The sequence below is a fragment of the Pholis gunnellus genome (assembly GCF_910591455.1).
Source record: "Pholis gunnellus genome assembly, chromosome: 17".
NCBI classification, from domain to species: Eukaryota; Metazoa; Chordata; class Actinopteri; order Perciformes; family Pholidae; genus Pholis; species Pholis gunnellus.
In genome coordinates this window covers 10,786,192-10,801,650 of record NC_136544.1, presented here as the reverse complement: position 1 = coordinate 10,801,650, position 15,459 = coordinate 10,786,192, and the positions used below count along the sequence as shown (strand labels likewise).

The following is a 15,459-nucleotide window of genomic DNA, read 5'->3' as shown; positions in this document are numbered from 1 at the left end:
CAAAGTTTGTGTCTAATCATAGTTCAATCAATATATGACCTTAAAAGAGAGGCAGGACTGCTTTATTATTGGATTTCAGTTTAACATTATTTGCTGAGATTACTAAAATGTATTTATCTCATTCAGATTAATGTCAATCAATAGAGTGTTTAACTCCATTTTGAGACTGTGCTAGAATGAGTCTAAGTAGGTTTTCTGCTCCTTGCAACTTCAAAATCAAGGACTGGAAATATTTTCTCCCCATTGAACAAAGATCTTTATGCATGGAACACTTATACTGACAGAAAATTACAGTATTCAATGTGTCTGCAGCTGTTAAAGTGTTGCATTTTAAATCTTGAATAAGAGCATCGATGTACTCTTTACATTTTTTTACAAAATCTGCAAAGATGTTTACGCTGAATTTAGCCGTATTTTTACTACTCCAACTACTACATGTACATGCAAAAAATCAGATGAATCATTTTTTGTTATTTGTTGCCTGTTATTAGTGTTTACAATATTTTTCAGTACATTTTCAGTAGATATACCTGGAAAAAAAACACAATTGATTTAAGTCTGCCTTCTCTAGGGACGATCATCTTGGCAAAGAGCTTCACTCCTCCGTCAGTGTGATTAGCCCCACAGGAGTGTGTGTGTGTGGCCTGAGGTGGAGCCGTCACCAGACGGAGGTGAGAAACATCGTCCACTGAGGGAGCAAAGGTCCACATTAAACCAAAATAGGTCCCTTGATGGCTGTACAAGGAACATTTGCAGCCTCTGGCTCCAATAAGTCCATTGAGTGGAGGGAGCGCAGGTGAACTGCATGTAAAAGAAAACTCATGCAAATCTGCCTGACTCAGAACTGCTGACAATAATCCTGCAGCATAGGGGGGAAAAGAATCACATTTAGTGTTTGCATTATAAAAAGCTTCCATTTGTGGTCCTCCTGTAGAGACTGAGACACTGAGCTCCAGGCCGAGGACTTCTCGAATGGTTTCTCTTGTGTCCGACTCCAGTTATTATTCCAATCAATCCAGACATTAGTACATTTATTTCCAACGTTTTTGTCCTTTTCTGATCTGCTCTCATGTGTCAAACCTGTACTGTGAATGCATTTCATGCTAACAATGTATTCATACAGAGCTCGATATGACTTAACATGCACGACTAGTTAACTTTCAGCTTGAAACATCGACCCATGCAGCTTAGACAAATCAGCCTGACCGCTGACATTAATGCTGCAGCACAGAAAAAAGAACTCACAGGAAAATGTATGCAAATGGCTGATCATGACTGATCTATATTGCCTCCTGCAGCAGTGCCCCTTTGCTAACATTAATACATTTGAGACAGGAAATGGAGAAAGAGGGAGAGGTTTATACGCACCACTGGAGAGTGTTCCAGTGTCCTTTTATATTAATAGTTAATTGAATCCTAAATATCAAATGGAAATAGATATTATCCAAGATCAGATGTTGTGTTCTCCTTCTGATTCATGCAGGTCAGAAATTCGCTTTAGTAATAGCTAAATGTCAAAAACAGGCTCCAGGAAATTACCAAATTGTCCACTTCCCTTACTAACAGTAAGTGAAGGCAGTAAGTAATTGTCAACTTGCGGAATATGAACCTGACCATTTTTATTTGGGATCAGCTGCCCTTTTATTCTGCTGTGAAAGGGCGGGGCCTTTAATATTAGTCCCTTAAGTGAGTTAGATGTCCCTGCATCCAGGGAGCCACTCTTCCCAGAGGAAGGTCCACACAGACACAATAACAAGATAACAGCCTGAAGAGAAGCCCTGACGGTGTTTGTTACGTGTTTTTGTTGCTCTCTGTGAACCGTCTCGCTTTACTCTGGGGCTACTTTAGCTCTACTGAGAATAAACTTCTCAGCAGAGTAGAAACAAGGACTCTGATGAACACTGTTAGACGTGACACACAGACCGAATCATTTGTACTGAAGCTAGAAAACAAGATTAAGTTTGCGTCCCCTTGAAATTGTGTGAGTGAACATGTTAAACCCTCACCACCCTTCTTATTCTTCTCCCATCAGAGTCATTTTGCCGTAACAGAATCATGGAGAGAAACGTATCTTCACCACTGAACTTGACCTCTCTCCCGACGCCATTCCCTTTCAATACTACCGCTGACATCAATGCCACAGCAAAGCCCTTCAGTGTGTTTGACGGGTGCGAACGTCTGGTAGAAGGCATTCACTTTGACCTGACCATGCAGTGCATAAACGTAGTCGTGGGAATCCCAGCCAACTTGCTTGTCATTGCGATCCTCATCCAGAATCGCAAAAATCCCACAACCTCTGACCTATTCTTGGGCTGCCTTGCTTTCATGGATTCCTACTTTGGTGTCATGACCCCCCTCCTCCTCCTTAACCTTTACTACTGGCAGAGCAAAGAGGTGTGGTCTGCACTTAAGTTTTCCTATGGTGTGAAAGACACGAGCGGGCCACTGTTTCTCTCCTGCATCTGCTTAGATCGCTTTGTGGCTGTGCTCTTTCCAATTATGTTTGGGCAGTTCAAACCCATCAAGTACAGGTTAAGCCTCTCAGTGCTGGTGTTGTGCCTCACCTTTGCCTACTCTGCAGCCAAAGTGGTGGGAGGCCTCCCCAACTTCGAGAAGGTGTTCACCTGTGAGATCCTGGCAGCATTTATTTGGATGGTGTTGTGTAACGTGTGCATCCTGTGGGCCCTGAAGAAGTCCCGTGGTGCAGGGAAAGACGAGATGCACCCCATGAAGAAGAAGGCCTTCAAGATGGTGCTGTCTCTCCTTTATATCATTGTGTTTAACTACCTTCCACCTGTAGCACTGTTTCCTTTTGAAGATTATTACTCCCCTGACGTGTTTCGCTGCTATGTGCAGCCTGTGGGCTTCGCTTTCCTCAACATCAGCAGCACGACCCAGCCGCTTGTTTATCTATCTCGCCTGGAGAAGCTGCCTTTCCTCTCAGACACCTGCGTTAAGAAGTGCTGCAACTGTGTCTCTGCAGAGAACAACACAACCCCACCTGCCCAAAACCCATCTGCTTAAGTTAAGAAGACCTAATACATATATTAAACCTTGCAGATGTTTAGTTTAACATGTGTTATAAAGAAGAGCTGTGGGAGAAGAAACTGAATACCGTGATACAATACAACTGTGAATTCATGTTTCATTTTGTGTGACTTGTCTTTAATTTAATTATTTTCCAAATAAAAACAATGAGTGGAAAATCACCATATAATTCAGTATTTTTATAAACTGATGATGTTCAGGAAGATTAATTCATCCAAACAACTGAAAGTAGTCTGATGAAATCCTTCAAAATATGTGTTAGACTTTGGCGCCATCATGTGTACAAAAGAGACCAAAACACTGAACTGTACAGTGTAAATCTGGGGCAGCCAGTTTTGGGCAATTTCTGCCGGTTTTAAATTAACAGGTTTTAACAAGCACTAAGGCTATACACTGTATTAGAGTTTAAAAGTACTGCATTTGAATTCAAGAGCATCCAATACAGGAATACTTTTTGTACCAATTCTGTTGTCGAAGATGGGGTTTTCTGAAACACAAATTTGTGCAAATGTGCTCACCCCTCTTCCATCACAGTGAGCAATGTATATTATTTAGCCACTTATATTCACACTTCTGCCATTAAATGAATAAGTCTACATTTTGGGAAGTGCACTTCTATGTTTTGATTTAGATGTCAAGTCAATTCAATACTGCCCATACCTGTTTGTCTGTACAGCGTACATGACCTTTTGATGAGAAGACTGATGCCACTCATGTCAGTAAATATAGTTGGAGCAAAAGCTGGTTAGCTTAGCTTAGCTTGGCGCAAAGTATGGAAACTGACCACTAGCCTGGCTCTGTCTCGAGGTTTTACACTTACACTTTATACAGATTAAAGAAACAAGATTAAATTAATGCTGGAAGAGCCAGGCTAGCTGTTCTCCCCTGTGTTCAGGATTTATGCTATGCTAAGGTTTGCTAACCAGAAGTAGATTTGTCGAACAGACATGTGAGTGTTAATGTTCTTATCTAGCGCTCAGCAGAAGATTTCTTTAAGGACGAATAAGTAACAAACATGTTTTTGGAGCAGCAAAATGACTTGGATGGCTAATACTTTGCAAACATTACAGCCAGTCAACCCACCAATCCCAATTCAAAATGTTTTGGCATTCATCAAAATAGGACTGGGATCATTTCCTACATAATTAATAAATCCTTCATCCACTCATTGACGCAACATTGTGACAAGTACCTTCTCTGGCATTATTCTCAATGGGTGACTGCTCTGTGTATAAAAATATGGAAGTAAAGTTTCTGTGAACGTGTGTACGAATGCATAAATGAGCGTGTCATCAGCAGGGTCAAAGAAAGACACCGTTCCTTTGTTGTAGTCCAGTTGCACTTTGACTTGTTTGGGCACTCCTGTAACTGTAAGTGCAGTGGGTGGCGAGGTCATTGCCCTGAACTCTCCGTCCCGGAAACACAAAGTCCAGAAGCCGTTCTCGGGACGAGCAGAGATCTCAGAGTTCCTCTGCACAGAAGAAGAAGCCACGCCCAGGAGCCAGTCCTGATTACTTCCTGTTTCCACAACCCAGTGGTGGCTTCCTGAGCCCAGTGCCGCCATGCCTACCACTTCAGCGCTGATGTGGAAGCGTTCAGGGTTGTCAGGGCAGCGGCTGTGCTGCTTTGAGTAGTGGAGGGAAGTGAGGTCGTCAGACAGGACGAGGCAGGGGTGTGCTGTGTTTGGGTCCAAAGTCACAGGAGCTAAAAGACAGGATACAAGCAGAAAGGTTGATATGTTCAACAGGGTTGTGCAATTCTACTCTTTCGGCCTCTGAACCTGAAGAAATAATAACATGTACTCACTATAGTCAATATGGTCCAGCATTTTCTCCCAGACTTTATACTCGAGGTTGCAGAGATGCTTGGTCACATCAATCAGTAACCCGGACATGTTGTCTGAACCCAGGGCTATGCTTTTTTCTCTGTGATAGAAGGGATATCTTACGCTGAGAATATGTGATCATCAACACACAGAGCGTAAATCCACAACTTTGTTGACCTACCTGTCCTGAGTGGCTTTGAAATTCTGGAAAATCGGAGAAAAACAAAGACACAGTCATGGTGGGAAGCTTTTGGGAACGATGATTAAAAAGTTGATGTGTACATGACTGTGCGAACCTTCAACAAGATCATGTCGTCGTCTTCTTGCAGCTGCTCCTGTATGACTGAGATGGTCTCTGTGAGCGACAGCACTTCTGATGAAAGTTCTTTAATCTTATCCTTCATTCCTGCAATCTTCTCTTCCTCCTCTTTCTTCACAGCCGCTATTCTGGCTGACTCCTCTTGGTAGAGGACTTGATGGAGCTGCTCAAAATGGCCCTTGATCAGCCTCTGTGTTTTCAGTGCTTGACTCTGAATGAGATTATTGTAAATGGTTTATTTGAGCAGATTTTTACATTTTTTTAATTCATAACCAAAACTCCGGTCGTCTCATCACAGTTACCTTGATGTACTCGAACATGTCTGCAGAGGTCATGTGGATTCTTTTGAGGCTGTCCTCTTTATCTTGCAAGTTCTTGAGGGATAAAGCGAGCTCATCCTGGAGACCAAGCAGGCCTCAGTCAGCAAAGATCAGACAGCTTTATAATGTTTCAGTATTTTGAGTGCTTTGGATAAAAATATGATTGTGGATCACTATCGGAACAGACTAGTGGGGCAGCATTCTAGCTTTAGGCGTCACCTTGAATACTCCGTTGGGAAACGCACTCGTATAATTATTTGCCTTACCTTGCAGTCCAGCACTGCCTCTTCTACAGGCGAGCAGTCGTGACTCTTGTGCAGTTTGGAGGACTGGCACACCACACAGATAGGCTGTTTGTCGACCAGGCAGAAGAGTTTTAACTTCTCCCCGTGCAGATTGCAGTTCATCTTCTCTTCCACCAGCGCTGAGCTCCTCCTGGCCAGCAAAAGAGCTTCACAGACATTTCTCAGAGCCAAATTGGTGGGAGGACTGGCCTTGGAGGCTCTTTTCCGGCACACTGAACACTCCCGTAAGCCTGATTCCCAACAGCGCTTCAGACAGCTCCTGCAGAAGCTGTGGCTACATGACAGCAAAACAGGGTCTGTAAAGATGTCACAGCATATTGGGCATGTGAGATCCTCCTCCGAGATTGACATGATCATCAGCTTGCCATGAACAATGTAATAAATCCAAAGTTCAAAACAGCATAAGTCCCCAAGTTTAAGTCCTTAATGATTTCTCTGTCAACAAATAATTTACCCTGCCTAGCTAAACTTGTCTCCTGAAAGCCTCGGAGCAACACGAACAGTCTATCTATTGTTCTTGACATGAAGTGGCAAATGCTCTTGGCTTTCCTGTGCATGACTTTTGTGGGAGTAACTCAAATCATGCAGCACTGTGAAACAACACTGTATGTAGCCGTGTTGGGAAACAGGAAATAAAGCCCTATTGGCCAGTTGTTGGACAGCTTAAAACGGGTTGGTAACTGCATGTTTGGAATGTCATATTTCAGGATGTGTTTGTGAATGTTCCGGTGTTGACAGCACACTCGCAAGTGTTTTTAACGTATACTTATTCATTGAAGCAGGGGGTGGTCAGGTAAAAACAACATACTGCAACTCGTTTCATACATCAGTGAGTTTAGTGACAGCAGCATTGTTGCTCAACTGTGTTCACAGTAAGGCGTCTATCTTTTACTCAGACTGGCTAAACCAGCTCGGAAGGAAACAGGTTTTTATTGAACTAATAAGTAACCTATCAAAAAGTCTTGTTAATATACTGCATTCTCCACAAGACATGTTATTTGAAATAATACAAACTTCTTCAACTTTAAAAACGGGCTGAAGGACTTAAAGGATATCTTCACACTTGTTGAAGTGTGTTTTATAACACAACTGTTTTCCTTTTTTTCCTTTTGAGCTGCATTGGAGGGAAAGTAACAACAATAGGGGAGTTTGTACTGAATAGCCTGTAACTTTGGAAGATATCCTTTTGGTTTGTGTAATGCAGACAGTTTACTTTTGCACAAAACGAGGAGTGTGGATTGGAAGCACATGACTAATCTTATATGCCCATTCCTCTAACTTGTTTTCTCCTATGTAATCATAAATGTCAATGCTGTTTTTGCCTTTGTTTCATTGTGATTGTAAAACAAAAAAAGAGCCACTGTAATTAAAAGTAGTAGAGCACATCATCTTTCGATCAGAAGGAATGTACTGATGCTCTTGGCCCTAATGGCTGCACATGCAAACCTCATGCCACCTTGAGATAATATCAAGTTGATATTTTCAGAAGAATTCCTCATTCTCCAGTTGCTATATTTTAAATGCTGCTGGCCTTGTCCTTTCAAGCCATGGCTAATTTATGCTAACTATGTCTTAACTTCAACATTAATGAACTCGCAGTCTTAACAATAGACTACACTGTCAAAACTGCACATCAGTGTGACCTGTGTGTGTGTGTGTGTGTGTGTGTGTGTGTGTGTGTGTGTGTGTATTTTTGGAGGGGGTGTGAGTGCAGAATGAGAATCTTATTGATGGCTGATGCAGCCCCTCGCACCCTATCCGCCGTTTCCACGGGTCTTGGTCCCTCCCTCTCTCCTCCGGTCTTTGGGTACCATGGCGATGACGTCACGTTGCACCACCGCTTCAGCCCAGCAGACGGTCTCAGAGGCGGCGCACACTAATCCCCGACGATCGACCGCAGGAACCGTCATCCTGTGACTCTTTGCTGCTCAGTGGACCATCTACTCGACTGTCCTCGGATCCATTTGTTCCAAAAATGCGCGAAATTGTGCATTTGCAAGCCGGTCAGTGCGGCAACCAGATCGGAGCTAAGGTATTCCTCTGATTTCCCATGTTTCTCTGTTTGGTTTGTCATTGTGGTGAGACTTGTGCAGGCGAGAATCCCCTCCAAGAATTCTCTAGAATAAACCCAATGCGACGTCCTCTCTTGATTTTTATGACTGAAATGTTCGGCTGATTCGGTCACTGATGTTCTCTGCGGGGCTTACATTGGACTCAAGATTCGCGCACGCATTGCTTTGCGTTGATTTGTGCAACAGACAAACAAATTCACAAATTAATAATTCCATGCAACAATTTGTGCTTGCCGTTTACACATTTTTGTCGATTGTTGCAATCAATTGAAGCATTGACGGTAGTAGTAATGTAACCTTATGTAGCTGTAGTAGCAGGCTCCCCCCTCATCCTTTATGACCTATTTTGACCTATAATTCTTTTCAAGCCAGTTCCAGTGATAAAACGCCTGATTTCACACCAATTCATGTTATTTTGTTCATTTGACATGATTACATATTTATTTTTAGGATTCTTGTATAGTACAGTGTGTTCTTATATCATTGAATATACTGTCATGTTTGCCATCTGCTTGATTACTCCAGAGACAGTCTAGTCTGCATCTTAGACTAAAAGACTGCTCCTCCGACCTGCATTCAATTAGAGTAATATAGTCATTGCAGCTTTGCATGTTTAAAAATAGCTTAGTGTGCCATTTCAGGGAACCCGGGTACCGTTACCTAATTTCATTATATTCAGTTATTTGTTTAATTTAGATCTTGGCCTGTTCTAATATCTGTGTTTCCCTCATGCCCTTCCCCGTCTCAGTTCTGGGAGGTGATCAGTGATGAGCATGGCATTGATCCCACTGGTGCCTACCACGGAGACAGCGATCTGCAGCTAGACAGAATCAGCGTCTATTACAATGAGGCCACAGGTAAGCGAATCCGCTAAAATACACAACAGAGTGAACTGAACTATCTCTCTTCTTCCCTCATCTAACCAGCTCTGCCTCCATAAGAAGTGATTTGCATCTGCGTTTTACATTAAACGCATCATGCTCAACAAGCTCATAAGATTTACCAGAAATGACGCTGTCGATTTATTTGATTTCAGGTGGAAAGTATGTGCCCCGAGCCATCCTGGTGGACCTGGAGCCCGGTACGATGGATTCAGTCCGGTCCGGTCCCTTCGGGCAGATCTTCAGACCCGACAACTTCGTCTTCGGTAACCCATGTGAACCTGTTGTCACATCCATGAAAATAGCTTCTTTGTGTTTGCTACATCAATGAACCGTGATACTGTTGACTACAGGTCAGAGTGGAGCTGGAAACAATTGGGCCAAGGGCCACTACACGGAGGGAGCCGAGCTGGTAGACGCCGTCCTGGATGTCGTGAGGAAAGAGGCCGAGAGCTGCGATTGCCTCCAGGGCTTCCAGCTCACTCACTCCCTGGGTGGCGGCACCGGCTCCGGCATGGGCACTCTGCTCATCAGCAAGATCCGCGAGGAGTACCCCGACCGCATCATGAACACTTTCAGTGTGGTGCCTTCTCCCAAGGTGTCGGACACTGTGGTGGAGCCCTACAACGCCACTCTCTCTGTCCACCAGCTGGTAGAGAACACAGATGAGACCTACTGCATTGACAATGAGGCCCTCTATGATATCTGCTTCCGCACACTTAAACTCACCACCCCTACCTATGGGGACCTAAACCATTTGGTGTCCGCCACCATGAGCGGAGTGACCACATGTCTGCGTTTCCCCGGCCAGCTCAACGCCGACCTCCGTAAACTAGCGGTCAACATGGTGCCCTTCCCCCGTCTGCACTTCTTCATGCCAGGCTTTGCCCCTCTCACCAGCAGAGGCAGCCAGCAGTACCGCGCCCTATCCGTGCCCGAGCTCACCCAGCAGATGTTCGACGCCAAGAACATGATGGCTGCCTGTGACCCGCGTCACGGCCGCTACCTCACCGTGGCGGCCGTGTTCAGGGGCCGCATGTCCATGAAGGAGGTAGACGAGCAGATGTTGAACGTGCAGAACAAGAACAGCAGCTACTTCGTTGAATGGATCCCGAACAACGTGAAGACCGCCGTCTGTGACATCCCGCCCCGTGGCCTCAAAATGGCCGCCACTTTTATCGGCAACAGCACAGCCATCCAGGAGCTGTTCAAGCGCATCTCCGAGCAGTTCACCGCCATGTTCCGCCGTAAGGCCTTCCTCCACTGGTACACCGGTGAGGGCATGGATGAGATGGAGTTCACCGAGGCCGAAAGCAACATGAACGACCTAGTGTCTGAGTACCAGCAGTACCAGGACGCCACCGCCGAGGAGGGCGAGTTTGAGGAAGAGGAAGTGGCCTAAAACCTCAGCCTGGCCAGCTGCCAAACCTCATTTAATTTGACAATCCCCCCCCAACTCCATCCCTTTCATCCCTCTCCATCATGAATTAAAACAGTCTGCCACACTCTGGATGAGAAACTGTCAGCATTTAGATCACTGTTGCTCTTGTGTTAGACATAGATTTGTACTGATGCTAGTCACGTTTTTGTTTAAAAGGTTTTTGTTTGTTGTGAATGCACTGAATTATTGGCATCCTTACATCCGTCCCGTCACTGCCTTGTGGAAGTGATTTGAACTGTGAAGCCTTGAGATTGGAGGGGGAATAAAATCTGATTAAAAGGCCACTTTTACTGCCTCTGAGTTTTTTTGATTCACATAATGTGTGATCTGACATCACTACATGCCTTACTGCACTCCAGTGTCTGTCCTGCAACGTGGTGACAAGTGAAGTAGTTCTCAACCTGAGGGTCCGGCCCCCTAGGAGGGTCAAAACATGATTCATAGGGTCTGTAATGTTTTTGTTTTTCAAATGATTCTTTAAATACTGAATGCTTAGTAGCCTGTAAACCATTTTCCTGTTGGACAATTTATGAAAAAAAACAATTTAATAACTTGCTAATGACACTACATGACTGTACAAATGAATATGGATTTTGATAGTTTTCTCCATTGTTTTAATCATGAGAATAACAACGTGTATATGTGTATAGTGAGTAAGTCAATAGTTTGGCTACAATTTCTTCAGTTTCCAAATATTTTTGATTTAAAAAAATACATGAACATAAAATTATTAAAGTCCATCTACAGTTTTTCATTACATTAGAGATTAAAAAATAAATTCCATAGAGACGAACAATGGCCTCATTGTTTCAGTGAGTTCCTTCTGTTGAGCTGAACTTTTCACTCTCTTGACTACCAGGACTCCTTATCTGCTAAACTCTTTTATCAGCCAAAGACTACAAAGTACAAAGTTATGGACTTGCCCATATTTTCCTGATGAATAGATTAGTTGGCATATGACAAATATGTGTTTATTAAGTGTTCTCCTGCTTGAAACCCAAATCTTATTTTTAATAGAATTACATACTGTCAATATAATCATACGTTTAGTAACATCATGTATTTTTAAGAAAACTCTAAATTAGAGCGAGATGCTTTAAATGATTTTGTGAAGTTTCATTACTCAATTATTTTTCAAACATTTATTTGACAAAAGCATAAATAAACATGTAATTGTAAAACATCTAGATTATTATGTCACATTATGCACTACTAATGAAATGATCTTTAAATAATGTGTTTTTAAATTAGTTTGAGTACTTGAAGTGTAAACAATTGCTCAGTATAACCTCATCTTTAACGTACATCTATCTGTCTTTATAAAATCAATCAAGTTGTGCACTGTAATATGTTTAATTGCACTCATTATTAGGCTAACAAACATGTCTTGATTTAAGATGCAATGGACTCATCAGCACTCCGTAGCAAAAACAAAAATAAGTTTGAGGTAAAAGATTGGTATTGATTTTGCCAGTGACAGTGTTTCATAATAGACCGGATCAATTCAAGTCCTGGTACATGGTAAGTGGCAACTGAAACAAGATAAACATCTCTAAACTAAAATTATTAGTGGTGATAAAATACTGAAGCATCATTTGTGCAGAGGAAATGTTCAAAACCTCCTTGAAATGTTCAATTGTTCTTAAAACGGGCAAGATCCAGACATCCAGGTGCATTTTCCCATGGTGCCATGCAGGAACCATTCAGTGCTTGTTGAAATAAAATCTATCCTCTCTTAAACCTTGGGAGGTTTCTCTTTCATTGATCAGCTCAAGGGAGAGATCCTCCTCACACAGGAGCGATGCGATGCAAAAGCTTGCTGCCTTTGTCCGTACGGGATTTTCTAAAAACATAAAGCACAAAATCTCAAATGAGTCTTTCCTCCTTTGGTAGCTTTAGAGCATCTGGTGCCGCCACGCCGTGTGCCCCGGACTGTTCCTCCGCACTGGGTCTATACGTCCCTTCAGTCTGTCTCCTCTTTTTCACCACGCAGAAGAGCCAGCCGAGCACAGCCAACACTATGGCCAGAAAGCCCAGCGTGACCGTGGGGGCCACGATAGCTGCGATGTTGGCTCCCTGCAAGTGGAAAATTACAGGACAGTGGTCAATCTGGTGATAGAAAGGAACATTTTCTGGTGTCATTTAGTGGTCATGATGAAGGGTATTTACTCACAGCAGTGTTATTAGAACGGGTGTCACTTGCAGGCATAGTATAATTCCCTGTGAAAATAGCAGAAACGTCAGAAACAATTATAGTAACAATGCAAACTCTTTACAGTCTCAAGATGTTTCAGTATGGGCTTCCTAACTGCTGGTAACTGGTAACCTATTAACTAAATAGCTAATAATAATCTAGGAGACTTATTTGACCAGTTGTTTGATGTACACTTTTGTTTTTTCAGTAACCAGGGCACCGCATGTCAGCATGTGTATCCAACTACTGCTGTAATCTGGTTTCTCCCAATAATCTAGAGACTCTGGGACATTAATGGTCCCAGTCAAGAAGTAGTCCAGTTCATAACCCTCCTTAAAACTGCCAATTGTTGTTTTTACATTTCAAATTGAATACAGTTTAAACAAAAAAAACGTCTTCATTAATACAAATCTGAGGTGCCAGTAGGTAACCAGCTTGGGAACATTATTTGACACAAGTAGGAAAAAGAGGAACCAACGGCAAAGCAGAAGTTGCTATTAGCCGTATGCACACTTTCAAGGCAACAATCACAAAACGCTGCACACCAGATGTCCCGTAAGTCTGTTGCTGTTCCCAGCCATTTTATCCATGACCAGCCATGTGATTACCCAGTGACATCACGAAACTAAAAAGTAACTACTTGACCAGGGGAGTGAATGAGGAGGAGGAGAAGCTCAGGCATGCAGAGGGTGCTGCAGCTACACAGTCAGCTGAGTGAAACGACACATTTCCTTAAAATATGGATACAAGAATGAAAATGTACCGTTTTCTTGTTAGTTTTTGGATTGTTTCGACCCATAACAAAAGGCACCGAACATCGTTATATTGAGAAAGTTGTGTTTTTGGCCCATGTTATGAGTCAATCATTCACCAGGGCAAATAGCAAACGTTGCAAGGACACAAGTACAACTTGATAACAAGAAGCAGGGGTTACAAGAAGGAGCCGCCGTGCTCAAAAGCTTTCTCTTTTGAGCACGGCGGCTGAATGTATTGTTACATTGGATTCTGTTGTATGTTTAGTTATTGATAAGATGAAACCTGATGTAAATATACTCTTCTCATATGGCAGAATGTGTTTCTTAAGTCAGTTCTCAGTCAAACGTTCTTACAACATGATGACAAGCCTGTGCATATTTCAGATTTGCTCTGGAATGTCCCGTTTCATTTTTGTTTTATTTATCATTGCATGATTTCATGTTTGTGTGTGTGTGTGTGTGTGTGTGTGTGTGTGTGTGTGTGTGTGTGTGTGTGTGTGTGTGTGTGTGTGTGCACGCTGTAGGTGTGGTCAGAAGTATTATTGGTGTGGTGGTACTGAGGATGAAGGGATGGTTACTGACTCACCCCACACAGGATTACTGCTCAGTACCAGCAGTAAAACACTCCTGACCAAAACTCCAGGCATGACCAGCACATCCGGACACGCTGCCATCTCTACCCGTGACCAGCACGGCAAAGTGAGGGCAGACTCGGGCTTTGGGGCCTCAGGTCGGGTCCATTTCACTGGGTCCAACATTCACTGCATGGATTTATTGGCCCATCTTGAACAGCTGAGGACACATCATTGTAGGACATGTAAAGACAAATGTCATGTATTTATTTGACACTCTAAATCTTTATTCTGACGTTGAGTCAGAAACACCATTCAGCCACTGAGTCACACATTCAGCCTGATGTTGAATCACCATTAAGCCTGCTCAGACCACAGGAACACAACGCTTTAATGTTCAACCCCTTCTCATTTGCAGCAGTATTATTATTATAACTTGTAATAATAAAATACAATATGTTGTTAAGTTAATTTCCCACAAGCTCTGTTAGAGGGAAAACATTGATCGGGTTGTTTTCAGGTGATCGAAGCAAACCGGGAAACATCGAGCAGGTGTATTCCTCGCTTCCGCCTCACCTTGTCAAAAATGAAACGGCAACAAATGTTTTAGTCCGATGAAAATGAGGTAACATCTCCAGACAAAAGACGTGCTTCTGAAACAGCGAGGATCCAATACGTCTCTACATCCTCGACTGTGCTACTCGTTGGTGTTTTATGTAAAGCAGTTTTTTTTTTTTAGTTTCGTCTACTCTTCAAATCGCCATTGGTCACATGGCTGAGTTTCGTGTTACATTACCTGAGCGCAGTTATCCACCTGCACCGGAGCGGACAGATACTCCTTTGTAACAAAGTCGAAGAAAAACCCGGTTCAGCCCACTGAAGCAGAGCAGTCCTCCTGATGACATTAAAAAAAAAAACCTCCTCAAAATACCGTTATCATCTAAAAGATAACTTTAATCACATGTATGTCACATTATGCCTGTTAAGCTCCTGATAGACTACTTGATTTAAACTGAGCTTTGTCGTTTTCAGAGTCTAAACGACAGGTTGCTCTCACTTGCACCAGCCTGCTGGAGTACAATGTTTAACTGTACTCCCGTGCACAGCTCTTACCTTGCAACCTGGCTGCTGGTGGTGGCATGAAACAGCGCCTCCATCAGGTTTCATGTTACCCGACATCAGAAAGGACATCGACATTCCTGAGATATTTTAGGTATGAATTCGGCGGCCAGCTGGTCCAGTGGACTCTAATCCTCACCTAATCTCCCCTTCTCAGACTCAGAGGGGCAAAGGAAATGTAGGCTGCTTCAAGCCTAATCTGTGGTGGTCAAATAGTTTTCATTTGGACAGTGTGTGAGAGAAGTCAGGCGTTTCTTGAAAAGCAGAGAACTGCTGTAGAAAATTACTCCTATACTACAAAAAAAATACTCCTATTTACTATCTAATACATTGTTTTAGCAATATAATATTTTTTTTTTCTGTGTGATTTACAGTATTCTATTCACAGAGTTATGTGGAAGGCAGATCATTACATAACCCTAATTGAAAAAAACCGATGGTGGTGACGGATGGTATGTAGTGTTGAAAATATGGCCTGGTTTTATATTTTATTCAGTAATATCATCAAATTCAATAAGAAATCATCAAAATATGAAAATGCTATTTCATTGCAAATAGGATAAATGCCTTTATCATATAAAAGATATGCACAAGTTGTAGACCTCTGT

At 42.7% G+C, this 15,459-nt stretch overlaps 4 protein-coding genes across 4 annotated transcripts; 2 read left to right on the top strand and 2 right to left on the bottom strand.

Annotated features, from left to right (window-relative positions):
• Positions 1-2,055: 2,055 nt before the first annotated feature.
• Positions 2,056-3,024, top strand: LOC306709226 (G-protein coupled receptor 183; the record flags this gene model as incomplete). Its single annotated transcript, XM_079177293.1, has 1 exon — positions 2,056-3,024. The coding sequence occupies one exon, from the start codon at positions 2,056-2,058 to the stop codon at positions 3,022-3,024; it is 969 nt and encodes a 322-aa protein (XP_079033419.1).
• A 135-nt stretch (positions 3,025-3,159) lies between these two features.
• Positions 3,160-6,338, bottom strand: LOC306709511 (zinc-binding protein A33). The gene is made up of 6 exons (XM_079177689.1): positions 5,779-6,338; positions 5,495-5,590; positions 5,170-5,403; positions 5,055-5,077; positions 4,855-4,973; positions 3,160-4,752 (listed from the first exon to the last, which is right to left on the bottom strand). Exons 1-6 carry the CDS (start codon positions 6,172-6,174, stop codon positions 4,214-4,216), a joined length of 1,407 nt encoding a protein of 468 aa, XP_079033815.1. The 5' UTR covers positions 6,175-6,338; the 3' UTR covers positions 3,160-4,213.
• Positions 6,339-6,519: 181 nt separating this feature from the next.
• On the top strand, positions 6,520-10,489 carry tubb4bl (tubulin, beta 4B class IVb-like). The gene is made up of 4 exons (XM_079177690.1): positions 6,520-7,849; positions 8,638-8,746; positions 8,926-9,036; positions 9,124-10,489. The coding sequence occupies exons 1-4, from the start codon at positions 7,793-7,795 to the stop codon at positions 10,170-10,172; spliced, it is 1,326 nt and encodes a 441-aa protein (XP_079033816.1). The 5' UTR covers positions 6,520-7,792; the 3' UTR covers positions 10,173-10,489.
• A 377-nt stretch (positions 10,490-10,866) lies between these two features.
• On the bottom strand, positions 10,867-14,783 carry crb3a (crumbs homolog 3a). Its single transcript, XM_079177698.1, has 4 exons — positions 14,529-14,783; positions 13,747-13,952; positions 12,385-12,431; positions 10,867-12,287 (listed from the first exon to the last, which is right to left on the bottom strand). Exons 2-4 carry the CDS (start codon positions 13,916-13,918, stop codon positions 12,078-12,080), a joined length of 429 nt encoding a protein of 142 aa, XP_079033824.1. The 5' UTR covers positions 13,919-13,952; positions 14,529-14,783; the 3' UTR covers positions 10,867-12,077.
• Between the last annotated feature and the right edge of the window lie 676 nt (positions 14,784-15,459).